This window comes from Tricharina praecox (assembly GCF_024521635.1).
Source record: "Tricharina praecox strain CBS 144465 chromosome Unknown BZA05scaffold_4, whole genome shotgun sequence".
NCBI lineage: Eukaryota > Fungi > Ascomycota > Pezizomycetes > Pezizales > Pyronemataceae > Tricharina > Tricharina praecox.
The window spans coordinates 1,147,936-1,175,720 of record NW_026250406.1 but is presented as its reverse complement, the minus strand read 5'-3'; the positions used below and the strand labels follow the sequence as shown (position 1 = coordinate 1,175,720).

Below are 27,785 nucleotides of genomic sequence, written 5' to 3'. Positions count from 1 at the left end.
CGGTATGTACCGCTGTTTGGAAGTCTTCCATATCGAGATGAGTAGCCAAGTGAGTGAGTGCTATACCATGCCACAGTCACACACAGCCAGCCCCAACCACCCGAGACGCGAGTACTCTACGAGATATGAACATCGTCCGAAAAACCGTAGCAATCAATCATCCATAAACACTTAATTCCAGCTATAATCATCCATTTTGTGTCCAGAGTGTACAGCCCGAAAAAACGTAGCACATTACATAACCTCCCAGTTCCATCCATCGCTCCCCATCCATCACTACATGAAAACCGCTCGCTGAACCCCAATACCAACCCGCAAACAGAAACCCAATCCCTAAAGCAAAACCCAAACCCCCCACCTCCATCCCGCTCTACCCCTAAAACAGCCAAGAAACATATTTCTTATAAAATCTCTTCGCGCCGGTGCCCTCCGGCTCCAGCGCCTGCAGGCGTAGAAACTCCTCCTCCTCTCTATCAATGCGATCCTTACCCGTAAACAAATCCGCCTCCAATGGATTCAACCCCTTCGTCCCGAACCAGAACTTATACCCAAAGAACAGGATAAGATACAATGGGATGCCAAGGTACCCGGTAACAAAGTTCTTGTAGTCCCAAGTGCCGTAGGTCTCCGGCGAAGGGACAAAGACGTTGAAGTTCTTGAATATCGCGATGAGCGAGCAGCCGAATAGCGCGCCCCACGAGCCCCAGATCCCGAACGGCGAGACGTACGGCATCTGCGCGTCAGTGATGCCTTGCGCCCTGCGGGCGCGCACAAAGAAGATGTGTGTTACCAGGATCGAGATCCAGGTGAGGATACCGAAGATTGTCGTGAGGTTCACGAAGTACTTGAACACCGTCCGCGAGTCTTCGGCGACGTTCATGTATGCGAGCAGCGCGAAGCAGGCGGATAGCCCGAGGGCGTAGATGGGCACGCCCCGGCGGTCGGTGATCGCAAGGAACTTGGGCGCCTTGCCCTCGAGCGCTAGTCCGTAGATGGTCCGCGAGGCGATGTAGAGATCCGAGTTCGAGGCGGAGAAGACGAAGACTAGGATGCAGGCGTTGAGGACTGAGGGGAGTCCCTTGATTCCCGAGAGCTTGATGGCAACAACGAACGGGGAGGCAGAGGCACCGGTCGAGGCGTTTTTGGTGGCGAAGATCAGGTCCGGGCTGTTCCAGGGGACGATCATGCCGAGGAGGAAGACGGAGAGGACGTAGAAGACCACGATACGGTAGAAGGTCAGACGGATGGCGCGCGGGATGGTGCGGCGCGGGTTCTGCGCTTCACCGACCGTCACACCGACAAGCTCGGTACCGAGGTAAGCGAAAGTGGCGGTGACGAAGGTGGACCACAGGGCGAGGAAGCGTCTAGGTCAGTCCGTTAGCTTACATCTCCAGGATCCAGCCGCTGGAGTGAGAGAAAACATACCCCGTATCCCCCTCAGCAATGTAGGGCTTGAACGCTCCCGGATCTTTCCAGTAGCGGAATCCCTTGCGGTCGTGGTCCGGGCCTCCTCCGAGCGCCAGACACAGAGACAGGATGATCAGGCCAACAATGGTAACGACCTTGAAGCTCGAGAGCCAGAATTCAATCTCGCCGAAGAGTCGGATACCAAAGTAATTGATGAACAAAATGGTGACGAGGAAGATGGTAATCCAAACTCCAGGATTGACCCTATCTCTGTCGACCCAGTACTGCAACACGAGTGATGCGGCGGTGAGCTGGTTGGGCGTGACAATGATGTATCTTTGATCTGATCAGCATTCATCCTTCGAAGACAGAGCCAGAGAACATACTTGAACCAATACGTCCATCCCAGAGCAAATCCCAGCGCGGGATCGCAAAACCGCGTCGCATAACCAGTGAAGCCCGATCCCAGCGGTAGCCAAGAGGCCATCTCGCCCAGAGCGCACATGACCAGATAGACCAGGAAACCGACGATGGTGTACGAGATGAGGACCGGAGCGGGACCCGCTTGCGCAAGCGCCGAACCACTAAAGCAACGCACACCCGTCAACGACCATCCCCCAGTGTAACTCCCCCAACCCCACCGGCGTGCACGGGCAAAGGCAAAACCTACGTTCCAATGATCAACCCAGTACCGATCGCTCCTCCAATGGCGATCATGGTGATATGCCTGGCCTTGAGGCCTCTCGTAAGATCATGGTGGACATCGGCGAGGCGCTCATCCTCCTCGACGGCGGGCTTCAACGGCGGAGCGCCCTTCTCCGCATCGGCGTTGTCGACACTCCGTCGGAGACTCATCTTTTGGGTCTGCGGCGGCGGCGGTGCGAGGATCGTTCGTGCTTGTCCTTATCCAACGGTGGTGTCGCACACGGCGCGTGTATGCTTTCGGCTTCGACTTCGACTTTCTTGGCTTTTCGATGCTGCTGCTGCTGCTGCTGCTGCTGCTGCGACTGCGACTGCCGGTGTGTTGCGGATGGGGATGGAAACGGGGGAGTGCGTTCGATTAAATACAGTAGGCAGGCAGGCCGTGTCGTCCCCCGGAGCCCCCGGGGCTCACTTATTCGATGGAGGGTGGGACAGCCATTCCAAATCCACTATCTCCCGCCGTTCCTGGACGTACGAGACATGGGGGGGGGGGGCGGGGGGGGGGGGGGGGGTGGGTGGGTGTGAGGGGCACGGGTGGGCATCTGCATCTGCAAGTCTGCAACCGCCTCCCGTGTGCCCTGCCCTGCCTGCCCTGGCATGGCTGGCTGGCCATCCTTCCCGCCGGGGAGACGATCCACGCCGACCATTCCAACGGTGCGGTGCGCAATCTTTGGCTTGCGTGAGTCCGTGCGGGTCGCACGCGATAGACACTCTACAGTAGAGTTGTAGCCTCACTACGTCAAGAACTTCAGATAGCCATGCACAGAGTGCAACCAACATGGCGACTTCCTCTCGCGCGGGGCCAATACCTGTCCAAAGCTGCAAAGCCGCAGTACCTACCGCATGTATCTTCAGCAGACTCCCTCGTCCCCAGATGGCAGACACGCCCACGGCCTGTGGATGCATGTGAGCCCATTCCATTTCATTCCGGACCTTTCCCTCTCCCCCCCCCTCCCCGTCCTGTCCCGTAGGCTGTCCCATCCTGTCCCTCTCCGTGCGCGGCCCACCTATCGCACGCATGGCCCTGCTGTCTCAGCCCCGCCACCTTTCACACCTTTCACACCTTTCACGTCGCACCGAAACATGCAGACCAGGGAGCAGGGAGCCAGGGACGGTCTTGGAGTCTCAATCCATTATCCACACCTACTAGTTGGTACACTGCAGCGCAGGGGAGGGGGGGGAAGTGCAGTGCAGTCGGAGCAGGAGCAGTGCGCCTTTCGGACTTCGTGCGCAGCGAGGTGAGGAGAGTGAGTGAGGGCGTGCTGTGTTCCGACGTCCAACCCCCGGCCGTCAGTGGGCAGTGGGCTGAGACGCGAACACCACCACCATAACTATCGCCGATAACTACCGTACATATCGTACATGAGTACTCAGCACATCCTTCCCCACGAGGCACACACCCCATCCCCACCCGCCATACCGCCATATCGCCATCGGGCGGAGCTCTCTCCGTGCTCTCCGTGCGCTCTCCGTTGCACCACGGCAACAGCAACGCCTCACGAGACCGACTTAACTGCCTACCTCTCGCCTTCCCTGTTAAGCCTTCCAAGCTTTGCGCGTTTCGAGCGAGCGAGCGAGCGAGCGTTGAACCCGCCCACCCGCCCACCCACCCGCGCAGCTCTTGGCGCGCATACATGGCGAAACGGAACGACGCAAGTTGACGTTCTGTCTGTAGTTCTGGATACCAAGACTCCAAGAGAAAATAAGCAAGAGAAATAAGCAAGAGAAATAAGCAAGAGAAATAAGCAAGAGAAATAAGCAAGAGAAATAAGCAAGAGAAATAAGCAAGAGAAATAAGCAAGAGAAATAAGCAAGAGATAAGACGTTGACGGTTGCGCTCGGCCCCTAGCGAGATCTGGGATAATGTTCCGATGCTGCTGCAGCCAAAACGCAGGCAAGAGCGCCACTCCCACTCCCACTCATCCGCCGCCCCCCCAGCGCCCAGCCAATGGAAAGTTGCCCTCAGTGAGGAACTGATGGACTGAAGGGTGGAGAAATGGAGTGTCCGCGGCGAAGGTGGGATGACGCGGAAACAAAATGATCGTGCAACCACCACCACCCTGCTGCCTGCTGCGTGCTGGCGATGGATGCGGTACGGTAACTACCGTAGGTACTAGAGAATAGTGGTACATAAGCTGAATGTGGGGCAACCAACTAGTACATAACCAGTATCCATCATAGGTATCTCCACTCCATCAGACATCTACCGCGCGTGACGAAATCAAAGTCAAGTCAAGTCCGCTGGAAGAGCCCTCCGCCACTTACATAGGTGGAGTAAGTACTATGTATGGCAGTAATGATCGCCACCCTGCAGGCAGAGATTGAGCCCCCCCCCCCCCACCATCACGGTTTCGCAACCTTGAGAGTCCCTCGAGAGTCGAGACGTCGCCGACCCGAAGGCGAGCGGAGAAAAACGCGAGCGGAGACGCGATACGACAACCTCCGAACGGCGGGAAGAAGGGCGGGACCCCACAACACCCTATGTACCCGCCCCAACGGCCGTTCCGGCTTGGAGACTGGAGGTTTCGAGCCTTGCCGTCGGCGAGATGCCGGAAAACCTCCCCTTGTCTACTACTCTAGAGTCTAGCTGGCCCCAAGTCCCAACGACACCGCTTGAATAAACAGCCGATCGTTAGGTAAACAGCGTAATCGTTTCGAGCAGGTCCCTATGTAGAGCCTGGAGCGAACCTCTGCGGAGGAGAACACCAGCAAGCATCCCAGCAGATCCCAGCGGATCCCAGCGGATCCCAGCAGTTTTTTCCAGACCCCACAGGTCCGGAGCGCGCCGACGGCTTGGTACTGCTTGGTACTGCGCGAGACTCGACAGAGGGAGGGAGGGAGGGTACCGGTATGTAGGCCGAGAACGAAAAACCGTGAGGGAAACAGGGTTTGCAGCAGCAGCAGCAGCAGCAGCAGGAGCAGTAGCAGCGACGAAGCGTTCTCGCCGCCGCGCCGCCGATGTGATGGGCGGCTAAGAGCATGTGCTATGTACTCGAGTACACACTTCTCAAGGTATGGACCGGTGATAACCGCTCGTGTGCTAACATGTAACTAACAAGCTCTCTAGCTAACAGATAACGGTGGGGCATTGGTGTTGGTGTTGGGTCTACTTCTGCAGACTACCGGTACCTACATACTTCCTAGGTGCTAGATGGACACCCGCTACATCTCTTCTCCTCTAACTACCTCATCGAAAAAAATCCCGCAGCGGCCAGAGGCCGGAGAAGAATTCCTGGGCGGCAGGAAATACCTATCGAGCGAGATATCTCGATACCGATCATCTCCACTGAACGCCGATGTACTCTAGGTGGCGCAGCGGCCGGCCCGACAGCTTGCAAGTTGCTTCCGAACGTGCAACCTGGAAAACCACGGTACTTGCACACCCAGAGCGCCTGGTGAGTGCATATTTGGGTATCATATCGATAACCTGCAGGTATCCGCGGCACTCTATCGGATTGCTCTTGCTCCCAGAACCAGATGATAGATCCCTGACTACACAAACCAGGTATGCCTTGAGACTTGAGACATGAGATTTGAGTTCTAGCGAACAACAGTTATCTGCTACCGGTACCGGTACTGGTACCGATATGCTGTGCTGTGCTGTGCTGTGCTGTGCTGTGCTGTGCTGTGTGGTGCTGTGTTGTGTTGTGCGGTGCTGAGTGCCTGGGGATATGCCTGGCCAGCCCCCGATGCCTATCGCAAACGAAGCTGGCAGGCAGTTTGGATACTGTATGATAGGTACGTCGGGATTCGGAATACGAGTCCAAAATACTGCACTGCACTCGATAGTCACGAGTATCTAGACTCTAGGCATCGCCGTCTCAGCTCTGTACTGCGCACGACCCGTGCGTAGAGTAGGAGGTATTTACTCGGTAGTACGTGCATATGGCTTCACTGAGACTTTGGCGTCCAGCATTCCATCCCTTCCCTTCGCTTCCCCATCGTGCACAGCCCCTCCGACCTCGTCTAAACGCTCGAGGCGCAGGCATATTGTAGGCATGTGTAGGCGCACACGAAACAATAACGTGCCAGAATCCCAGAATCCCAGAGCACCGGGCCACATCGCGATGGGACTCGGGAGGCTGCCTTGGAGGTTGTGCCTTACCTACTTCTCGATTCCAGCCCCGATCCCGAACTCCAGGCTTCCACTTGGAACCGCCGATCTCCATCACAGGTGATACTCCTGTCCCACTTCAAAGCTCAAAGTTCAAACCAACTCCCGGCCGGGGTGCAACTTCCAGATTCCAGCATCCAGCATGATGCATCTACCATCCCCAGCTTCCAGGTCTAGAGTAGAGTAGTAGAGGAGCTTCCACTCTGAATGGCTGAGACAGACATTTCAATCCGAACCCCAAGTGGTGATCATGAATGGTGAACCGCGCCCCCAAGCACACAAGCCCCGGACAAGCCCCGGCCACGCTAGTCAATAGAGTACTAGTTAGCAGCCAGCGGAACATCCCACTCCATCCATGCATGTCTCGTCTCGTCTCGTATACAGGCACGCGCAGTGCGCACTGATACTCCACATTATGTACTGGTAGTATCCATCTCCATCGCCATGTACGTGTACACAGCCCCCCGACTCCATACTCCACTCACCCAGGTAGATACACACGTCGGCGAAGCACAAGGCAGTCCGCCTACTGCCCACTGATCATCTGCCAACTCTGCCAACCGGTTGGCACAAAAGAAGCTTCAGCCTTACGCACGCGAGTGCCGAACAAGAACAGGCCGAACAGGATGGATAGGTCGAGCGGGCCGAGCATGGATGGACGGCCGAAATGCGGGCAGGTTCGCGACTGGTTCTCTCGAATCAAGAGTTCTCGGCGGCTCAGCCTTCGTATCCTATCCGACTTGAAGTCATAGGTACACAACGAACGAACGGACCAGGTAACGAACCATGGTCCATTGGTCCATGGGGGAAAACCGGATGAGGACCTATCGGCGGCACGCCGTTAACTCGACTTCCACTCTCCTTCCACAGTTCCACTCGACATCCACTCGTCCGAGACTACAAACATACGAGAAAGCGAAAGCGAAATCCCTCCCTTACCTAATCGTAACGTAACGTAACCTTCAAACTCGGATGATGGATCGTCGCGTGACTCTTGGCTCACGGCGGGCGCAAGCCCGCACACTACTCTACCGGTAGCCGTGTAGATATATAGCTTCCCCGCACCTTCCCCGCACAGAAAAGCTTGTACACACATAGCCGATCTCCGCCCGCCCTGCCGCGCGCCGCGCCGCGCCTCGCCGTGCTCCGCCGCACCGCCCTCCACCCAGCCGAAACAAGAAACAGATCACAAAAGGGAGCGGAAAAGGGAAGCCGCACAGCATCGCGGGTAGAGTACATGTGCCGTAGCGCAGGAAAAAATCACGGGATATGTAGGTGGTCGGTGAAGTTTGCAAAAGAAGCAAAAGAGATGATTCCGTTACGGGGAATTGAACCCCGGTCTGGCCGGTTTGATGCTCTGCTTGAGAGCGGCCGATGCTAGCCACTACACCATAACGGATGTGGTGATGAGTAATTGGCGAATTTTTATCTATCAAGATGGGTGGATGGGAGGTGAGGTAAGGTGGGTAAGGTGAGGTGAGGTGGATGGATGCAATACCTAGGAGAGGCGATAACTACTATCTATGAGTATAAAAATGTATCACAGTGACATCTGCACTGAACTTTTGTTTGGTTTGGAAAAGTACTCTAAACACTATGTCTGCAGTAGAGTGGAGTGGAGATGTCGGAAAAGTAAAGCTTGCTGCTTCTTCTTCTCGTTTTTCTTCCGTCACTCACTATCGGCTACATACCTACCGGTATTCGTAATTTCCGTATCCCCCGATGACCTCAATATTATGCAGCAAATCCTTCTTTTGGGGATCCTCAATGGTAGTAAGAGGATGCTGCACAGTGCAAACACTCGGTAGCTAGCTGTGAGGACTCGCACTGGTGGTGGCGAGATCCGTGGTGAAGCGGGCTATAGGATGATAGGATCAGGAGATGTCCGGAATGGCTGAAGCAATCGTTGTTGTTGGTAGAGAGACTCTGAGCGGGAAGGATGAAGAATAAAAGGAACAAAAACGCGATTTCACAACTCCACCCTCGCCAGTTATACCCCATTCACTATATCTCACTCGTGATCTCTTCTCACTACCGCCAGAATTCCGTGTTCATTGCCGGCTTCGTACGGAGTCTAGGGAGCTTGAATCCTAAATCTAGACTCATTTGATGAGGGTGGTTTGTATTAACGTGCTCCCTGATACAGTGAATGAATGGGTGGGCGGTGCAGACCAAACGCCACAGGAGAACCAGGCCGCCAGGTGGAACCAAGTCCACGATGATGTCCATTCTTAGATCGCGAAGGCTAGAGTGCCATGAGGGATGGGATATGTGGATCACAGGAGATGGTGATGGGGTGAGTATACGAAGCCCGAGGGGTGAATGGAGTGTGATTTCGTCTCTGTTGCCACTGACCGGGCCAGGGCTCATGTACACTGGGGAGCGCTTGAGTTGTGTAACAGAGTGGTGCTGTATTGCAATAGTCTTTGCAGGAGAAGTGTTTGCATCGATGATTTTGTAGCCGCTCCATGCTGTAGAGAGCAAAACAGTCAACTGAGAAAGGATGCAAGTTTCAATCGATGGGATGGAGTAAAACACAATAACGATCCTCTTTCTCTTTCTTCGTCTGCCCATCAGTGCTACGAGATAGGCGAAGGCGAGTTGATCGGAAAGAGTGTACATGTCCCTATGCTACATCAAGCACCGACGTTACCATTGAACCAGCTGCATGGTCCTACTTTCTTCCATACCATCTCACTCCCTCCATTGCACCTGCTCGTCCTGCACAAGCAATCATCACCACCTCCTCCTCTTCCTCCATCTCCATCTCCAAAATCACCCGCATATCTACGATGCTATCCCGCCGCAATTCTGTCTCGAGCTCCCGCTCCCGCTCCCCCTCCAAGCCCAGAAAACTCCTCCGCCGTTCCAACACCGTCTCCTCCACCGCCCCGACCAAGTCCGAACTGCTCGACACGGTAGCAAAGCAGCAACAAGCCGTGACCGCCGCCCAGCGAGCCTTCGGTGCGGGCACCAACCGCCGTATCCACGGCCCCCAGTCCTCAACAGACACCCCTTCGAGGCTCGTACTGTCCGAAGTCAACCTCAACCGACTACCACTACCACAACCACCACCACCACCACCACCAGCACCTACGAGAGCTCCTCCTCCCCTTCCAGTCATGTCGAGCAGCAGTATCTACAGCTCCCAATACGGGGACTCACGGAACAAGCTCGACGACTCAGCCGGGGACTACTCATCGACGATCATCCGTCGCCGGGCCAGCATGCGATACCACCGGGAGACGCTATCCCATTTAGCAGCGCAAGGACCGGCCCGATTCGAGCCGCGAGACCTGATCACGCCAGAGCCGGAGCTGGACATCTTCACTCCGCAGGACTACGAGCCGCCGCACAACGGCGGCTCGACTCCGTCGTCGTACCGCCGCATCAAGAAGACAAAGTCTTCTGCCTTCACCGTGGCCCAGATCTTCACCCCGCCCCCGCCGGAAATCCCGTCGGCAGTGTTCACGCCCGAGGGGGAGCCGGCGAGGGAGAGCCCTAGGAAGTCTGCGTCGTTTCTGAGAGGAGGAACGGACTTTATGGGGGAGGGACGGGCTCGTGAACGGCGGTCGTACTATATGGAGTCCGCGGCGAGGAAGACGATGCCGCCGATTGTTCCGCCTGAGGTTGTGGCCGGGAAGTACAAGGGCAAGAACGAGAAGGGCGAGTGGGGCGCCATGAGGTTCCGGAAGAAGGCCAGGAAGATAACCGACTCGGTGTTTGGCTCCGTTAGGAAGGTTCTGGGGAGAAGCTGCAGTGGCCAAGATAAGGCGTCCTTTGGCTCGATCCCCGAACAGCAGGTGGCCTCGAGCAGGTTGCATTTTAGGGAGTATGTCACTGCTGAGGAGCCACCGTCCCCGACAAAGTCTGAAAAGTCGGCGAAATCGCCGGAAAAGGAGAAGCCGAAAATAAGGTCGAATTATGTCGTCTCGAAGGCACCTGTCCTACACTTGGTCGCTTCACAGGAGATGATTCAGTCCGATGTTGGCAGCATCAGGTATGTTACGCCATCGACCGTACAAACACCGGAGAGGAAGTTTTCCGGAAGAAGTATGGGGACGATCTCGACTGCAACGTGGAACTCTAGCATCGCGAGCAGGATGGCCGGACGGACAATACGTGACGGTGGGGATCCTGAGGGCGATGGGGAGTTCTTCCGTATACCTTCAAGAAGGGAGCGATTTAATGTCGATGCGAGAAGAGTCTACTCTGCCCTGCTCAAGAGACAAAATTCCGTAGATAAACCAGCGCTGGTCGAGGCCGACGAGGAGCCTGGCTACTATATAACGCCGGGGAGAGGATTGTTGCCAGAAGAGGAGAAGATCTTCGAACGACATGTGGTTCCGACCCCCAGGTCGGCAAGCGTTAGAAGCTGCTCTTCGAAGGTGACCATCAAGCCAGAGCCAGTGGCGCAATATGAACCCGAGTTCGAGCCAGAGAGTCCTCCGCCTCCCGTCCCGAAGATTCCCAAGATCTGGTTGGACAATGCAACGAGTCCGAGCGACCGTAGAGAGAACACCGGAACCATTCGCAACCGCAAGAGTTGGGCACCATCGAGCACAACCCAGTACGTTCCCATCAACCGGAATGCCCGCCCAGAGTCTCTCCACGCCGAGTTCGACCACAACGACGATGCCTCGGTCAGCACCTCCACCGACGCCGCCCTCTCCGCCTGCCACCTCCAAGTCCTACGAGACCGCCGCTTCCAGTCCGGTGTCTCCTCCAGCAGCAACGAGAACCTCCGCTGCAGCCCGCTCGCGACCAAACGGTTCTCGTATCCCGAAGGGGCCGAGAACATCCTCCGCTCGCGCTCAGTCCTGGAACAGCGCCACACCAACAACCGAACTCCCATCGAGCGAACACGGACCCCGGGCTATGACCGACAGTTCCGCGCCGGACTTCGAAGTGTTGATGTCAACGCGGCGCCTATTGCGGGGTCGGAGACACCGCCACTCATTCTCACCAAGCGGGATAGCAGGAACAGTCTCAGTGGGAGAGTCAGTCGCATGAGCGTGAGGGAATTCGACGTTGGCCTCGCAGTGGCAAGACAGTTTGGCCCGGTCAATGAATATCCTAATTATAACAATCCCCATCTTTACCGTGGATATGCAAACAATGGAAGGAGAGTTAGTGCCAGAGTTCCCGACTCTGAGGATGAGAGCGATGATCGTGCGTTTTTGTAATCTGCCCGGCTATTAGAGATGGCCATTTTGGGGTTTTGGGTATTCTTAGTTTTCTTTTTTGGTATTCGGTATTCGGTATTCTGTACATGTATTGTTTGTTTCCCCCATCTGGTGGAGGAAAAGATGAAGATGAAGAAGAGGTGGGCTGTGATCCCGGTTTGATGGGCGGATTGATTATCGTGTATTGTTTTATACCCCTTTGATTCTTGTTGGATGGATGGATCGTCGTGTCGATTGTCGTGTCTTGTTTTATACCCTTTGATTCTTGTTGGATGGATGGATGGATTGTCGTGTCTTGTTTTATACCCTTTGATTTTCTTGTTACCCGATGACTGTTGACTGTACTGGACCGGAAATGGTATGATACCCTTGTATTTTGCTGTTACTGGCGCCTCGAACTGTACTGGACTGTACTGGACCGTTATACCCCTTTGCTTTGATGTCGATTTTGCTGCGAGCTGGTGGATTGAACTGTACTGAACCATCCGCTTTAGGTACACTACGGTGTGGATTTTGCGGCGCACTGACGCTTTGTATTGATTTTTACTGGATGGGAAGGGGTTGTTCGTTACAATTGTCACTGGGAACGTAGTATAGGTAGTAGTAGTAAAGGAATACCCTTCGTTTGTGACGATGAATTGACTGTTCGGTACATACTTTGTTGCATGACCTACCCGCCTCCACAGATGATTGACACTCCTTCAAACCTCGTCTGTAGATATCCAAAGCAAAACGCCCATAACGCCCTCTAATACCCCTCTAATATCCCCTCCATCCAGCGCACCCATCACATCACATCACCTCACATCACACGCGCCTATAAACCGCCAAATCATTAAACGCCCTGCCCAGCTCCTCGGTCGTCTCCTCTCCGCGCTCCCTGCCCTTTCCCCCACCAACGACGACAGAAGTCTCCTCGTACTCCCCCTCTTCCCGCATCAACCGGCGAAACACCTTCCACTCGGATTCTTCGCCGATACGTCTGTTTATTATCAACTCAGGCCAGGCCAGGTGAAGAGTGGGGGCTGAGGGAAGGGAGGGGGGAAGGGGACTAACAGCTCTAGAAATCGCCGCACGTCGTTGGAGAGTATCACGGATGGCATGGTGGATGTAGATGCGCAATGGGACAAGTAAGAGTGTAGGACGGAGAAGTCGAGGTGGGGGGCGAGGAGGATTGTTGACGCCTGGGCGGCCGCCGGCTTCGTAGCCTCCTTTGCCTCTTCCTTTACCTCTTCCTTCGACTCTTCCTTCTCCTGCTCCGTCATCCCTTCCCCTTCCCCTTCCGCCCCCGCCCCCGCCCCCGTAGAAGTCGTAGAAGTCGTAGCCCCCCCAAACTGCCCCAAAAACTCCAAATCTTCATTCGTAAAGACAGGATCCACAAACCGTATCTCCGGCGCTTTACCAGTACCCTCGAGCCACGGCAGAATACTCAACACCATAGCCAGTTGCAGCATCGACGACGGCGCGGTAGCACTATGTAGCGACCCCAGCCCCAGCACGAGTATTTCCCACACATCCCGCACATCCCGCACATCCCTCGGCAGTGCATCGTGCAGCGGCCGCAGCAGCGCGTGGCCGTCCAGCATGCGCTGCGCGCGGCTCAGTGCCGCGGTGAGGTCGCCTTGCGAGCGGGGCGGGTGCGCGCTGGTGGTGGCGGTGGTGGTGGTGGGAGGGGTGGGGAAGGGTGCCGCGCTGGAAAGGTGCAGATGCAACGTGCCCCGGTGGCGGCCGGGGATGGTGGACCATCCCCCACCGTCGCCGGAGCCGGAGTCATCGTTGGTGGCCGTGTGCGTGGGCGTGCTGGGCCGGAGGATGTGGCGGGAGCGGTTTTTGCGGCGGGGCATGGCTGCGGACCTGCCGCCTTGAGTCGGGGGGGGGGGGCTAGGAAAGTTTTAAGCCTCACGAACCGTAGAGTAGAGTGGTTAGCGCCATTACATCACTCACCCCTCGGTTAGTTACCCTCCATCGACCGCGACCCCGACCCCGGCGCTCTCTCCACCCTCACCTACACCTACCCACCTCCCGCGCCCGCCCTTGCCACTTCCCCCAGCACCACCACCACCACCCACGACCATCGCCGCGATGTCAGCCCCCTCCGCCACGCCGCAGTTCTGGACGACGCCGATCCGCTACATGCGGTATTCGGCGCACACGTCGCCAGCAATCTTCTTCAGCATTGCGATCGGGCTCGCATGTCCGCTCATTCTCCTTGCCGTGCCGATCCGCCACCGCTTGGGCTTTAACGAGGCTCCGCATTTGCCGAAATCTTGGCCTAGTAAGTTGACCCTGGGGAAGATTGGCGGGATTGGGAGGGGGGATTGGGTGGGGGGATATAAGCTGATAGATGGGAATAGTTCCCAACAGGAAGAGGGAGGCCGTGCCGGCGGAGTTCGATGATCCTCAGTAAATCAATCGAGCAGAGCGGAATGCTTGCGGGAAGGAAACGGGGGGAAGGTGGGGGAGGGGAGCTTGGAGGAGACAGATAGGCTTGTACAATGGAGAAATTACGGTTCTTTGCGGATGGAGGGGATTGGAGAGTAAGTGAGTGAGTGAGTGTGATGTCTCGAGTCGAAGAGGAAATCAACTTTACGCGTATCCGTATCCACCCATAACTACTTCGAGCTCACAGTGAGGCACATACGGTACCCAAATATGATGTAGGTATGCACCTGAGTACTAGGTATTTAGCTACGATGCCCATAACGCTCGCTTGCCTACTATCCAGTTCCATTCATCTTAGGCCCCCCTCCACTACCACTACCACCACCAGCTCTCGGTACTCTACCACCAAACCCCCCCCAGAAAAACATGCACAGTATGTAGAAACTCGAAAAGAAAAAACACCCTCCGCAATGATCCAAGCAGCAAACAAACAAAAAGAATCGCCCAAACTCCTCTTCCTCATAACACTTACATATATTACACCTCGACCACCTCTCGCGACCCCTCAAACTCGACCACGCCCTTCCCCTCGCTCTGCTTAGCACTATGGGAGACAGACCTCCGGTTTCCATCAGGTCCCGGTCCCTTCCTGACCTCCATTGCCGCGCTTTTCGCCGGCACTTCGGCCGGCACGCCGGCTTCCGCTTCCGCGCCCTTGAGCAAGTCGGCGTCTTTGCCCGCGTCGTCGGCCTCCGCGTCGTCACCAGCGTCTTCGACCGGCTCCTCCATTCTTCTGCGGACCTCGGCAGCGACGCGGGTGGCTTCGTCGACCAGCCCGTCGAGAACGCCACGGATGCCCTTGGCGCTGGGCAGGCCGTAGCCGGCGACGGGAGGAGGCGGAGAGTTGCTGGACCGGAGAAGGTGGAATGTGTCGGCAAACCCGATATCGAAGAAGCTCTCGAGCGTTTCGTCAGCGAGGATGACCATGCGGAAGGTGGGCAGGGTGATGTGTAAGGGTCGTTGGGGGTTGAGCGCCGCGTTTGCTTCTGCTTTGGGCGAGGTGGGGGTTTGCGGTGTGTCGGTGAGGTCGAGGAGTTGAGCGTCATCGGGGTCGGCATGACGGTCTGGATCGGCGTATTCGAAGCAGCGGCGGATGAAACCGCTGATGGCACTGAGAACGCGTTCTTCGTCGGACCGACGGGTCACGAAGAGGAGAGCTTCGGAAATCCGCAGGATTCCTTCACGGTCGACCCGGCCATCGCCGTCGTCGTCATAGAGCTCGAACCAATAGGCGATTGTGCTCATTAGATCCTTGCGCTTGCCGACCACATCTGCCAGGCCGCCGACCACGTTGGCGAGGGTCAAGGTTGACTTCATGTCCGTGTCCCATCGCCGGAAGAGACGTTGTAAGAACTCGTGGTCGGCGGGCAGAGGGCTGGGAGACAGTCGTTTCTTGGTCTGACTTTGTTGGTCTGCCGATTCGGAATTTGGGGTAACGGGATCGGCGATAGCCCATTGTGTGACGCCGGCCAGGAACTCACGGAAGGTATCGTAGTCCATAGTAGTGACGGGGCTGGGCACGGAGCTGCCCAGTGGGCCAGTAGAGAGTGTACTCTTTATCGATGCCGCCGAAGATGTCTGCTTCTTCTTTTGGTAGCGCTCCAGCTCCTCGGCAATCTTCTGCAGACGCAACTGTCGCTCGTAGATGGTGGAATGGTAGCGATCGTAGATTGCCGACAGCTCGTCTGCCTTTAAGCGTTTGCTCTCCGGCCCCAAGTTGCGGATCTGCGTGCGCTTGGCAAAGGACTCGATCGAAGACATGACCGCATCCTTGTGCTTTGCCCGCTGCTCTTGGACCGACGCAGTGGTGATACCAGAGAACTCCTTGAATGCCACCACCATTAGTTCCTGGAATCGTGTGACGGCACGCAGCTTCTCGTTATCGGAGCGGGGGTGTGCCGACTCGTCCAGACGAGAGAAGTACGACTTCAGGATCGAGATGAATGCGCCGTCGTCAGTAGCATCGAGGAGTTCCTCGCCATTGATACGGAGGATCGCGAGCCCTATCTGGAACAGCACTTTGGGGCCTTCCAAGAAAAAGACATCTAGCACCCGGAACGCAAACACCAGCGGCATCGAATTGATGTAAAGGGACAGGAACCAAGGCAGAGACACGACCGAAAGTTGAACATCCGCCTTGACGAGATGCTCCCAGAGTATCGGCATCGTCTTTTCGACCAGCGATTCGAACACTCTCTGGTCGAGGAGCGTGCCATACATAGTAGTCGAGTAGTACCCAGGGATTAGCCGATCACAAAGCGTCGATAACACAAAGAAGGCTTGTTCCTCCGACATGTAGCTGCGAAAACAGTGAGTATCGGACACACAATCTCTCACTCGATTCTGGCAACCCACATCAATAAAGCTGCCATGACGATGTTCATCGCCTGGCAGTAGCCAACTTCTTCGTTTACCCACGAGTATGCTCCCAGTACTCTCCGTAGACGGCCGATTCCTTCCTCGCTCTGGAACCCCCGGTACTCCGGTAATGATCTGTTGAGATCCTTCTCGATCTCGTCAATCGATAGGGAATGCCGGCCTTCGAACTGATCGATCGTGTCTTTGTACAGTGTGGGATTGAATAACCGAAGATACAGCGATCCAGATGTGAGTTCCCACATTTCACCACGGAGACGCTATGGGCTGATATCAGCATGTTTCCGAAGTCAATAGCTATCAGAGACATACATTCGGGAGTCCGACGCGCACAAGCTTGTGGAAGGTAGGTTGTCGTATCAGAGTCACGTTCCTGCCGTTCTCTACACATGTGGCGCTCCATCAGTGCCCCGTCCCATCACAAGCTAGCGCGCAAGAGCAAGGATTGGGCATATACCTCTCAGATACTCAGCCCACAATCTCATCTTGCTTCTATCCCTCAATTTCCTGGCGTCTCCGGGGTACTTGAACATCATTCCCAAACCCGCATCTGGCTCCTCTCGTTTCCCATCCCTATCCTTCCCCAGGAGATACTCGCTGTAGCAACTTTCCACCAAGATCTTGAGGTTCTTGACTTCGGACATCTGCGTTCTCAATGCGCGCTTGAGCCGATCACAGAAAGCTTCGCAGGAGCTCCGCATGCCGACAAACTGCAGCGTGAGCCGCTCCTCTTTCCCGGCGATCCCCTCGGCCCCCGTGCCGTGCCATGTCGTGATCGCCAGGGCAAACATGTAGCTCCTCGAGTGCAATCGTTCGACCCTGCGGATGGCACATAGGGGCAAGCTGAAGCCGATGCCGGCGGTTGCGGGAGCGGGGGAAGACGAGGAAGGCGGCGAGGGCGAGAAGCACAGGAATGCTTCGGACAGATAGAGCTTGCCGGAGTAGTGGTCGCCTGAGGGGAGGGTCAGCTCGCAGATTATCTCCTGTAGTGGGGATTGCGAGTCTGGCAGCCGGAAGTGCGTGCGGAACAGGACTGCTTTGTTTGGACGATCTGTGGGTGTCGAGGACTGGTTGGGGACGTCGGAGATGTACGAGGAGGCCTTCTGGATAAGGGAAGTGAACATTGCTGTTGGGTACCACCTGAGGTCGCGTTGTGGGGGGTGGGTGGGTGGGGGAGAAGGGAAGGTGGGATAGTATGCGTGTAGTGGATGAACTCGACGGGACGGGACGGGGGGACAGGGTAGACAAGAGCGTATGATAGGTACGTGGCGGGCAGTCGATAGGAGGGGACGAAGGCGAGCTCTATCAGGCCGATATGTTGCAAGTATTCCCTTCAGCCGATCCTTTCTTTCTTTTTTCGCGGTCTCTGGCGATGATTGGAGGTAAGGAGGGAGTGGACGGGACAGTGCAGGATAGCTTTGCTTGCTTGTGTGGTCTTGTGGTAGTGGTGAAGTAGCAGAATAACTTCTGCGGCCAAAAGCCGAGTTGCGTTCGTCTGAGCGTCTCGGCTCGGAGCTAGACGATTAAGGTGGGCGAGATGCACGTGACCGGACGAGGATGACGGTGATTCGGATTACTAAGCCGAGCTTCCGGAAGTGGGGATTCTACGGAGGCAGAAGTTCCACCGTGGGGCCAGTGGAGGTGGCTTGAGACACCGCCAAACCCCTTCCAAGACTTCACGTGCTCAACATAGCAAACAAAGCAGACAAAGCAGCTACATGTGTGCGTTAGACATCTCGGTGCGGCTTCTCGCCACGGACGATTCGCAACAGGCGCTATCGGTCTTCCACATATGTAGTTGCCATGTGATGTGCCGTCTCTTCCACGGGTGAGCTCTTAGTCTGCTGTGGCTTCATTGAGTAAGCACACAAGTAAGTGCCAAGTACAAGATGAACTTGGGTACGTAAGTCCGAATGGACACTCAAGTACGGTACCAGAACGGCCGCAAAAACACCACGCCGATCCAGCAAACCTGTAGATACGGTATCCCGCGATGTTGGTTGGGTCTCAGCACGAAAAATTGGCATGTTAATACGGTGTGTTTTCAAATCCGAAGGTGTCCATCGATTTTTGCTACCATACAAGCTCTGCACTTGGTGTGAGCAGGCGCTCTGAGGCAGCAGCGTGGCATGGCAAGTGGAGTAAAACCGAATTCAGCGGGGTGTCCAGAGTGCTCTAAGTCTAAGTCTACTCATCCACCGATACTGGTATCTGCTCTCTGCTAGTATCAGATCATCTGATCGGATGACTTGACGTTCCGTTCCTTTGCAGCGGAGATAATCTGATTAGCATATCGATGGATATCGGCAACATGAGTACCGCAGCTTGGCCCCCAAGCTTCCTCCACGTAAAGCCTCACAGTTCAATACCCAAGAACTTGGGTACACTCTATGCACCCACATACTCCTATGTGAGCAGAATAGAAACAATAGAACAACAGTTCAACGTTGACCCAACGAACAGACAGAACAGCATAGAAACAATAGAACAACGTTCAGTCCAACGTTGACCCTCCGCATCGGACCTGCTCCTGGTCACACCCCTATAACTACTAGTAACAGGTCGGGTACCGCAGCTCACCGCGACAACACAGAGGCGCCTCGACCCCGCGCTTATGTACCTAGAGTACTCAACACGCAGCTGCGGTGGTTGTTGTGGCTCAAGCCAGAGCGGTCCGTGTGGCTTGGCTCTGACACCGTCGGTGGCTAGTGCTCATCCCTCGACGCGCTGCTCTCTGCAGGTACAAACACGCCAACGCCGTCGCGGTCCACGCCTCTCAACACGTCACCAGAAACCAGAGAAGACACTCAGACACAAAATACGAGTATCTTGCTCCGCATCGAGAAGTGCTCGAAGATACCTCCACTGCGCGTACACTGCTGCTAGCGAATCGCCGCGATTGCTGCGAGATTGGCTGTGCAGCATACTATACAGCACACAACGAAACATCTCCAACCAAAAATCCAGTGCCAACAATAGCGAATCACGCAAGAGTGACACACAAAAAGCAATATAGCCCACAGTGGAGTTGGCACTTGCTGCGTGTCTTGTCGTGTTATTCTTCTCAATGCCGCTGAAGTAGCACCTCCTCAGTTCACCTCACCGTCTCGAAGTCTTCTAAGCATTCCCCTCCACTCTAGCTACTCTACAAACAAAACGCGTCTCCTTCCCTTCGTTCCTCCCCTCCACTCCACTCAACAACAACACCCCACCCACACCCACCCACCGACCCACACCCAACCCCCGTCGCACCAGCCTCCGTCACATATTCCATCACATTCTGGCAGCCCAAAGCCTTTGTCCACACACCCCGCTCGCTACAGCACATCCGCGATCGTATGAACAAAGAAGCACAGAACGATAGTTAAGGGACAATAATCGCCATGTCACAAACTCCATCGCAGAACCACCCACAACCCCACCGACGCTCTGAGAGCGAACAACGTCGCGCGACCTCAAAACCCGCGACCTCCGCCCACGCGTCGACGTCGTCCCTACCGTCGTCCCTATCGTCGTCATCATCCAAGAGCCTCCCACCGTCGCAGATACCCCAACTCTCGACCGCCGCTGCGACCGCCGCCCCGCCGCCCGCTACTCCAACACGGAAACCCAAGACTCCACGCGCGTCTGGCAAAGGCCAGGGAACTGATCTCGGAGGAGGTGGCAGCGGTGGACCCATCGTCCGTCCCAGCCCACCGAGTGGTCGACGCACCCCGATCTCTCCGGAGCCAATTCATTCGCCTTCGCCGACCGCGAAGACACCATCACCACCGCCGCCACCAACAACGCCAACACCCGCGCAGAAAAGCAAAAGAGAAGAGATGGATTCCGACGACGAATACACGAACCAGCCTGCATCACGGGGGAGTGTAACGACCACGCAGCTCTTGAAATTAACCAATGATCGTGTGGATCGGTCGTTTAAGAAGGCGTGGCGCTTGTTTGATCCAAACGGTACTGGCCAGGTATGAACCGTCTGAGATTTCTCCGGGTCTTTTTCTTGCGCGCAGATTACTTGATTGTGTGTGTTAACTTTGATAGATCAACAACGCTGAGTTTCCCGCCTTCATCAACACCCTAGAAGAACTTGTAGGCCTTCCAAAAGGCTCGCTTCTACCGAAGTCGATAGAGAAAGTAGTGACAATGAGAGATAAGCACGGGAACACTATTAACATCGACCAAGAGGCGACCAACGAGCTCCTCAAGCGTCTTGAGATTCCAAATGGAAACACCGGGCTTTTGGATTACGTCCGGATGAGGTTAAAAGAGCAGGAGAACAGGAAGAAGGATCTCACTGAGGAAGATGTGCTCAGCCGGTCCACAGTCGAGGGGTCGTACACAGACGACTCGACTGGAGGCCTGGACTTGCCGAGTACTGGACCCGTCCGCGGGACCACTCCGAGTCCGGGGCGTCGCGGGGCCACTCCGAGTCCGGGGCGTTCTAACCAGCCCAAGCTGTCGGATCAACTACTAGGTCCACGGCCCGGCAGAATATCTGCCTTCGTCGACCCGAACGATTCGACTATATACAAGGTAGAAGAGGATTTGGAACAATCCGTACTTCTCAGAAATACCGACTTGGCCCCGAAGGCCGCCTCCCAACGTGACCCAGAGGAAATCGCGCGCGTCTATGCGGAGGTGAGACGACTCAAAGCTCTGGTCAGCCTGAAAGAAACGGCCTTGAAGGATTTACAAGAAACCGCCGAAGACTGGGATAAGAAGTTCCTGAACATCGAAAGAAGTAAGGATTCCATGCATAGTGAATTCGACAGAACGATGTCCGTCCTGGTGGATGAACGTGACAAACTTGAGGCAGACCTTGAGCGTGTCCGAGCAGAGTTTAGGGAGGCCAAGGACACAAAAGATCGCGAGATCCGGGCCCTCAAGGAGCAGGTCCGCGCGCAACAAGCCGATATCTACCAGTTGGAGGAAGAAGCGTCGCAAGTAAAGGCGGTGCAGCCGAAACGCGACACCGTAAGGGAAAATAAACTGTCCGATGAGATTGAAGACCTGGTGGCGCAATTGGTAGAGGAGAAGAACAAGACTAGGTTGATGGAGAGCCGTATCCTCAACTACGCTGAGTCGCAGGCCAAGCACCTGAATGAATTAGCAGATATTCAGCAGGAGCTCAAGTCCTTGAAGGAGCTACTAGCCGAGAAAGATGAAGAGAATGACAGGCTCGGTAAATTTATCTTCGATTTGGAGGATACACTTGAGGCCGCCGCCGCCGCTGACAAGGCTTCTACAACTGCCCCGGCCGTTACCAAGAAACCCGCTACGGCTGGAATTACCCAGAATCCTGGAGACTTCGGTATGGGCTCGGAGTCGAGTGGTGTCAGATACGAGGAATCCCCCGAATATGTGCGGGGCCCCTTCGAGGATTCCCCCTCCCGAATCCCCGCTGGTATCCGTCGCAAGCAATCGATCGATCACACCGTATACATGCATTGGGCTGGCAGAGAGGTCCAGACAGACATTGAGATCCCACCAGGAGAAGAGAGGCTCGTCAGTGGGTGTGTAGCGTGGCTCCAGGACCCAACCCTCGCGGCCATCAACGAACTCAAGCAACAAATACCGGAAGTGGTCGAGGAAGCCAGCTCTAACGATGCCGAGTGTCAGACCGCCGAGGCTTGGCCCAAACCGATTACTGTCGAAGAGGAGATTCAACGGCAGCAGGCAGAAATGGAGGATTATGGGATTCAACGGCGGCAGGCAGAGACGGAGGATCATGGGACACAAGCGGAGCTGGCGCCGACGGAGTCCGCTGTTCCCGCTTCATACCCCGAGGACCACTACCAAGAGACAATCATCACCGACAACGCGACCCGCACCTTGCTATACGACCTCACGATGAAGTCCGAGCTAACCCTCGCCGACCGCGCCTTCTTGAACGATTTCGTTATGAAGCAGTCCACCTCGCCGAACCGCGAGATCTTACACAACGTGTGGAGACTCGCCCAGCCGGCCGCTCGCGCTCTCCGCATGGCCGCTGCGAAGACGTACGACGGCTCCTCCGCTGCCGGCTACATCTTCAAGTTCCACCGGATCCACGGGCCGATGGGAGTCTTCGCCTGGCCACTGCGGCTGCTCTGGGACGCCTTCCACGGCCTGGACCAGGCAGACTACTATGCCTCGACCAACCCCCGCGGCGGCAACGAGCAAGCGGCTCTCGACTCCAACAACCTCTCTACCGAATCCGCCGACTCCGCCGCCAACCCGCAACCGAAACCAAAGTCCGCCCCCCGCGGCCGTCAAGCGACACTCCTTCGCGCCGGCCCATGGCCAGGCTTGGCGTGGAGCATCCTCACCGCCGGCCTATACCTCTTCATACTCATACTTCTCCTAAGCAACCTACACATGTACCGCAGCATGAAGCAGGAACAGAACCTCTGGGTCCGCGCCAACGAGCCCAGCCCTGCGAGGTTCACGAATCCGGGCTTCCGGAGGGTGTGTCACAGCAGTAATGGCTGGGGTTGGAGGTGGAGGGAGCTGATTATGGTGTGGGTTAATGAACAGGGGAGGAGCTGGCCTGCGTAAGTGGAGGAATGGGCGGATGGGCGGATGGGCGGATGGGGGAAAGCATGGGAATGTGATGGATGGGATGGGTATTCGGCATGGGAATTGGGTTTTGATATGCGATGGATGGATGGATGGATGGATGGATGGATGGATGGAATGTGATGGACGGTTTACTCTACTTTATTGTTTGATTGATTGATACCTGGCTTTACTACTCACCTACTTCGCTTCTTTCCTATGTATTGTACTTCCTCTCACTTTATGTCTGCTTTTCTTTGCGCGGGGTTCTTTCTTTGGTCTGGTCTGTCTCATCGGGTGGTGGGGCAGTGGTGCGGTGGTGTGAAGGGAGCTTGTAACTTGTAACTTGATATTGTAGTGAGTGCTGATTATCGGAATGGAACTTAAGTACTCTACTCTATACTGAGAGACCCAAAACCGGGTGATGAACAAAATCGTGGTCAATTGGAAAGGTCTATGATGAAGTACCTAGTACAAGGTGATGATCCGATCACGACCGGAGACCGACGACAGGAAGAACAGAGATACACAGTGACAACAGAAACAAAATAAACGTTTAACGATCGCATCGGGTCTGCATCAGGTCCCACCAGATCTCAATAAGGTGACAGGTCTCCTCTCCCGGTGCTCACCGATGACGCCGAGCCGCCTCTTAATACGATGTAACCACCAGTACTACATATGAATTCGAGTAAAAATAAATAGAAAGGAAGAGCAAAAAAAGGCGCAAAATAGTCTTCCACGAAGTTTGCAAAAGAGAAGATTCCGTTACGGGGAATTGAACCCCGGTCTGGCCGGATTAATGCTCTGCTTGAGAGCGGCCGATGCTAGCCACTACACCATAACGGATGTTGATGTCCGCTTTGCAGAATTGCGGTGATAAGGCAAAACAGCAATTAGTGGTAAAGTATTATTTTCGTTCTGACTCGGCATGCGGACACGGATGAATGGAATGGCGAGAGAGATAGTGCGAGAGATTCTGAAAAAAACTTATTAAAGCCATCCGTACACCAGCCTCATACATACCTACATACTTCCCCAGAAACGACGAGAAATTCTTGGCGGACTCATATCGAGTGATACCTAGGCTATCAGCGTTGCTTCACCCATCCTCACCTGGCTGCTACGGCAGCCACGATTCATGACGGCTCAAGAAATTTCGGTCATTGTTCCTTCTGAGACCAAGAGATTGACGCTGGCTACGTTGACCTTCTGTCGCCATGGGAGATTCCAGTGCTATTCAACTGTTTTTTGTTCATTCATTGATTGCAGGCGACCTGGGTACCTAGATCATGGCAATATCTTCCCGTGCACCTTCCCCCCGTTTCCTCACCACTGTCCAACCCGATTCTCATCGAGCGGTCCGATGTGGCTTCCCCTGCCCCCGCCGTGGCCGTGCCGTTGAACTTTATGGAATTCCAAATCCGAGAGAAAGTTGGAACGAGTGATACCAAATGTCATCAGTTATTTGCACGTACATAGCTCTGTAGCAATGTTGATAATCACATCCGTTATGGTGTAGTGGCTAGCATCGGCCGCTCTCAAGCAGAGCATTAATCCGGCCAGACCGGGGTTCAATTCCCCGTAACGGAATCTTCTCTTTTCCACACATCACAGAGGCTATTTTATGACTTTTTTTTTGCGCCACGGCATGCCCGTGATCCCGGTATCGAGAACCTTCGGACACTGGACTGGACTGGAGATAGTTGTGGATGGAAAGCAAGGCACAGTGCAGCGTCTTGACAACTTCCCACGCACGCACCCACACTACCACACTTGGACTTCCGGTAATTCTCTAGGAACGCCGCTGGGGGATTTCTTTCGACTGACTACCGTAGTTAAATAGTACCTAGACGCAAATGGTTTGCCAGAAGTTCCGAGTTTACCAAGTTCAAATATCGAGAGAGAGAGAGAGAGAGAAAACAACCATCCGTCAGTCAGAATCAACCCAAGTGCTCACTGGCCAGGGACAAACTATTAGATAAGCCGGTTCTCGGCCGCTTCCACCCAGTTTAACCCCCCAAAAAACTGTTAGGATCTTGGGGTTCCTACACACGCGGGTGATATGCCGTGGAGGGCAGTAGTTCACTTAGATAGCATGTGGACGGACCGGGGCCAGGGCCAACCGCACACATGGGATATCCCTGACCGCCCACCCGCCCGCCCGCCCTCCCGATTCACCACCAGTTCGACCACAAGCCCGCCCGCTGGCGATCATAGTTAGGGGATCCTCAGAAATAAAGAAACCCATGTTACACCACCGTGCCTTTTGCCAGCCAGCCGAACTTGGATATAGGATACCCCCCCTACGGCTAGCGTGGCAGGACTCGAATGCCCCTCCCCATCCCCTCCCCTCTCCTCCCCGCTGCAGACGGCAGACGTTAATTACACGTCAAACACGCCTACATCCCATCCAGTACCAGCACCGTACCAGCAACCACCTGCAACCACGCTTCCAAACGCCCGATGTTGAGCTGTCACTCCTCAAATCTGACGGTCCGTCCGCCAACTGCAGCCTGCAGGCACGAGAACGGACCGGAAGGCTGAGTCGGTAGTTGAAGCCCGGGCTGCCCCACGCCCTCCTCCTCGTCCTCCTCCTGCTCGCTCGCTCCCACGCTCCGAGTGGGATGGGATAACCCATGGTTGCTTGTAAGTTGTTGCCTGCGAACCACGAGCCAGAGAGTGACAAAAACACCTCCACCTCCACCTCCACCTCCTGCTCCACCACCTCCTCCTCCTACTGCCGGGACGGCAAGGACAAGGCATGCGTGCTTAACGCCACTGGCTTCTAGAACTCCTGTCAACCTCCGCACCCCCCGCCGGGAACTTCCGGACACCCTACACTGCACTGGCTCCATATCATCCTCCTGATATATCATATCCTGTCGTCAGCGCATCCGCCAGGCGCCTTCGTGGCGGACGTTGGATGGTTGGACGTGCCCATCATGCTAACCCCTCCCTCATACATACACTCCCCCTCCCCCCCCCCTCCCATCACATATACACTACACGATATATATGTACCACCCCTCCCCTGCACTGCACTGCCGTCACTGGCATCATCCCTCCACGCTGTTATAAGCCCCAAACGGTCATGCCGACTCGACTCGACTCGACTCGACTTCCCTTGCCCAGGTGCCCAAGGGGAAGGGGAAGGGGATGGGGATAATAGCACTCTACTCTATACTCACCCATGGGCCTTCAAGATGGTGGTGGTGGTGGTCCGCCCTGTTTGCTAGTGCCCATGGTCCATGTTTGGGGGTGGGGAGAGGGAGGGGTTTTTTGGGCTTGGGCCTTGTGCCTTTGGGCACTGGGCAGAGGGGAAGGATGAGGGTGTGTAGGAGTCTGTAGACTAGGTCAGGTATGTAGGATGTAGGTAGTCAGTTGGACGATGGATGGATGTCCGATCTGGGAGCTCTAGGTGAGTAGTGGGTGCAAACGAACAGCTCGAGTGCGAATGGGGAGGGCCCCCCAGCGAGTCCCCAGCGAGTTTCTCCTCCGGGCCCTGGCTGGAGTGTCCACAGCCCACTCTGGAACTCTGGAACTCTGGAACTCTGGCACTCTCAGTGGTCTGGTGGTCTGGTGGTCTGGTGGTCTGGTTCTCACCGCCGCCGTCGGGCCCCACCAGTCCACCAGTCCACCAGCCCACCAGACAGCCAGCTCTCGTTCCTGGGTGGGTGAGGGGGGGTAGCTTCTCGCCCAGCACATGCTGGTCATCTCCCCCCCCGTTATGCCTCGATGTCTGCCTCTGCTTCATATAGAGTGCACCCAAACACCCAGACTTCCACTGCTTACACTGCTTACACTGCTTACACTGCAGTCTGCGGAGTCCAGACTACAGCTCACCTACGTATATACCAGCCACACATCTATCCGCACCGACCAGGCTCGCCCCCTTCTCCCCTCCCCTCCCTCCCGCAAGCACAAGTAAGTTGTAACCAGCCTTAAGACGCCCCATTACGTACCCACCCCCACCGCCTACCGTTACAGGTTCATGACTGCCGCCGCCACTATTCCATTCCATCTACCGTCGTTGGTCTAGCTGGCTGACTGGTTGGGCTGGATGGATGGACTGGACTGACTGGATGGATGGATGGACTGGACTGGACGGAGTCCGGACCACTCAAGAGCGCGGCAAGCAAAATACCGTAGCTATGTGAGATATACCGGGCTCAAGAGTGACGAGTCAAGCCCTTAACTAAGTATGTACGTCCATTCGCTGCCGGATATCACGGCAAGGAGGGCGGGCGGGCAGAAGCCCAACCAACTGCAGCACCAGAAAGCACGAGTATAAACTAAATAGGCATGAGGCGTCATTCACGCTCTAGTACCGCTGCTGCCGAGGACTTGTTGGTTGGTTAGTTGGCTGGAGAGCAAGAAGAGTGCGTGCAGTGCGTGGAGTGTATGTATGATATGTATATTTGTATTCTAGACTCCAGAGTATCATACAAACAACCCACGCTCCATGTAGCCTTGCCCCTCGCTCTATGTAGCCTTGCACGTCCACTATGCCGTAATCCACGGCGGAAGAAAGGGTGGCAGAGTGTGCGTGTCGGCCGTCCAAGCTGACGGCTCACGGACGGGCCAAGGGACGGGCCGCAGACGGACAGGCAGACAGGAGGTCCCCGAGTATGTGGTTGATACAGAGAAGAGGGGAGGAGTTACATCCTCGACCGCCACTGTGTTTGTCTGGTGATTCCAGCCGGCGAATCTAGCTGGCCGGCTGGCGTAACGTATGGACACACGGCACGTAGAGCGAGTACTCATCCAGCAGCAGCCAGCAGCAGGCCTTGCAAACAGCCCGCCCGCCCGCCCGCCCGTGCAGCCATCCTCCCGTAGCAGACCACCACTGAATGTATACAGGTGCGATGCGTGCCCGGCGGTCCGCTCAGACGGTGCATGTCCGCTCGGGCGTAGCCGCGGGGGTCGGCTGTCTAATCGCTATCGAACCGCAGACAGGACGCAGCTTGTAGTGGCGGAGGAGGCTACGAGCGCTCGTCGTGATACCTGTACCTGTACCC

At 55.7% G+C, this 27,785-nt stretch overlaps 6 protein-coding genes and 3 non-coding genes across 9 annotated transcripts; 4 read left to right on the top strand and 5 right to left on the bottom strand.

Moving 5' to 3' along the window:
* Positions 1 to 32: 32 nt before the first annotated feature.
* On the bottom strand, positions 33 to 2,591 carry BZA05DRAFT_369006 (amino acid permease). The gene is made up of 4 exons (XM_051481604.1): positions 2,078 to 2,591; positions 1,794 to 1,991; positions 1,426 to 1,743; positions 33 to 1,364 (listed from the first exon to the last, which is right to left on the bottom strand). Exons 1-4 carry the CDS (start codon positions 2,260 to 2,262, stop codon positions 377 to 379), a joined length of 1,689 nt encoding a protein of 562 aa, XP_051342638.1. The 5' UTR covers positions 2,263 to 2,591; the 3' UTR covers positions 33 to 376.
* Positions 2,592 to 7,536: 4,945 nt separating this feature from the next.
* On the bottom strand, positions 7,537 to 7,622 carry BZA05DRAFT_t66. Its single transcript has one exon. It is a non-coding gene; the product is annotated as a tRNA-Glu (tRNA).
* A 1,723-nt stretch (positions 7,623 to 9,345) lies between these two features.
* On the top strand, positions 9,346 to 11,409 carry BZA05DRAFT_416175 (uncharacterized protein; the record flags this gene model as incomplete). Its single annotated transcript, XM_051485366.1, has 2 exons — positions 9,346 to 10,223; positions 10,314 to 11,409. The coding sequence occupies 2 exons, from the start codon at positions 9,346 to 9,348 to the stop codon at positions 11,407 to 11,409; spliced, it is 1,974 nt and encodes a 657-aa protein (XP_051342637.1).
* A 593-nt stretch (positions 11,410 to 12,002) lies between these two features.
* On the bottom strand, positions 12,003 to 13,303 carry BZA05DRAFT_471564 (uncharacterized protein). Its single transcript, XM_051487967.1, has 2 exons — positions 12,466 to 13,303; positions 12,003 to 12,391 (listed from the first exon to the last, which is right to left on the bottom strand). The coding sequence occupies exons 1-2, from the start codon at positions 13,251 to 13,253 to the stop codon at positions 12,217 to 12,219; spliced, it is 963 nt and encodes a 320-aa protein (XP_051342636.1). The 5' UTR covers positions 13,254 to 13,303; the 3' UTR covers positions 12,003 to 12,216.
* Positions 13,304 to 13,491: 188 nt separating this feature from the next.
* On the top strand, positions 13,492 to 13,816 carry BZA05DRAFT_332675 (uncharacterized protein; the record flags this gene model as incomplete). Its single annotated transcript, XM_051480658.1, has 2 exons — positions 13,492 to 13,684; positions 13,764 to 13,816. The coding sequence occupies 2 exons, from the start codon at positions 13,492 to 13,494 to the stop codon at positions 13,814 to 13,816; spliced, it is 246 nt and encodes an 81-aa protein (XP_051342635.1).
* A 251-nt stretch (positions 13,817 to 14,067) lies between these two features.
* Positions 14,068 to 17,546, bottom strand: BZA05DRAFT_203163 (rab-GTPase-TBC domain-containing protein). Its single transcript, XM_051479522.1, has 4 exons — positions 16,685 to 17,546; positions 16,540 to 16,610; positions 16,207 to 16,487; positions 14,068 to 16,150 (listed from the first exon to the last, which is right to left on the bottom strand). Exons 1-4 carry the CDS (start codon positions 17,349 to 17,351, stop codon positions 14,329 to 14,331), a joined length of 2,841 nt encoding a protein of 946 aa, XP_051342634.1. The 5' UTR covers positions 17,352 to 17,546; the 3' UTR covers positions 14,068 to 14,328.
* Positions 17,547 to 20,207: 2,661 nt separating this feature from the next.
* BZA05DRAFT_203135 (uncharacterized protein) lies at positions 20,208 to 22,865 on the top strand. The gene has a single exon (XM_051479521.1). It carries the CDS (start codon positions 20,371 to 20,373, stop codon positions 22,762 to 22,764), a length of 2,394 nt encoding a protein of 797 aa, XP_051342633.1. The 5' UTR covers positions 20,208 to 20,370; the 3' UTR covers positions 22,765 to 22,865.
* A 662-nt stretch (positions 22,866 to 23,527) lies between these two features.
* Positions 23,528 to 23,613, bottom strand: BZA05DRAFT_t65. The gene has a single exon. It is a non-coding gene; the product is annotated as a tRNA-Glu (tRNA).
* Positions 23,614 to 24,271: 658 nt separating this feature from the next.
* On the top strand, positions 24,272 to 24,357 carry BZA05DRAFT_t75. Its single transcript has one exon. It is a non-coding gene; the product is annotated as a tRNA-Glu (tRNA).
* Positions 24,358 to 27,785: the final 3,428 nt, after the last annotated feature.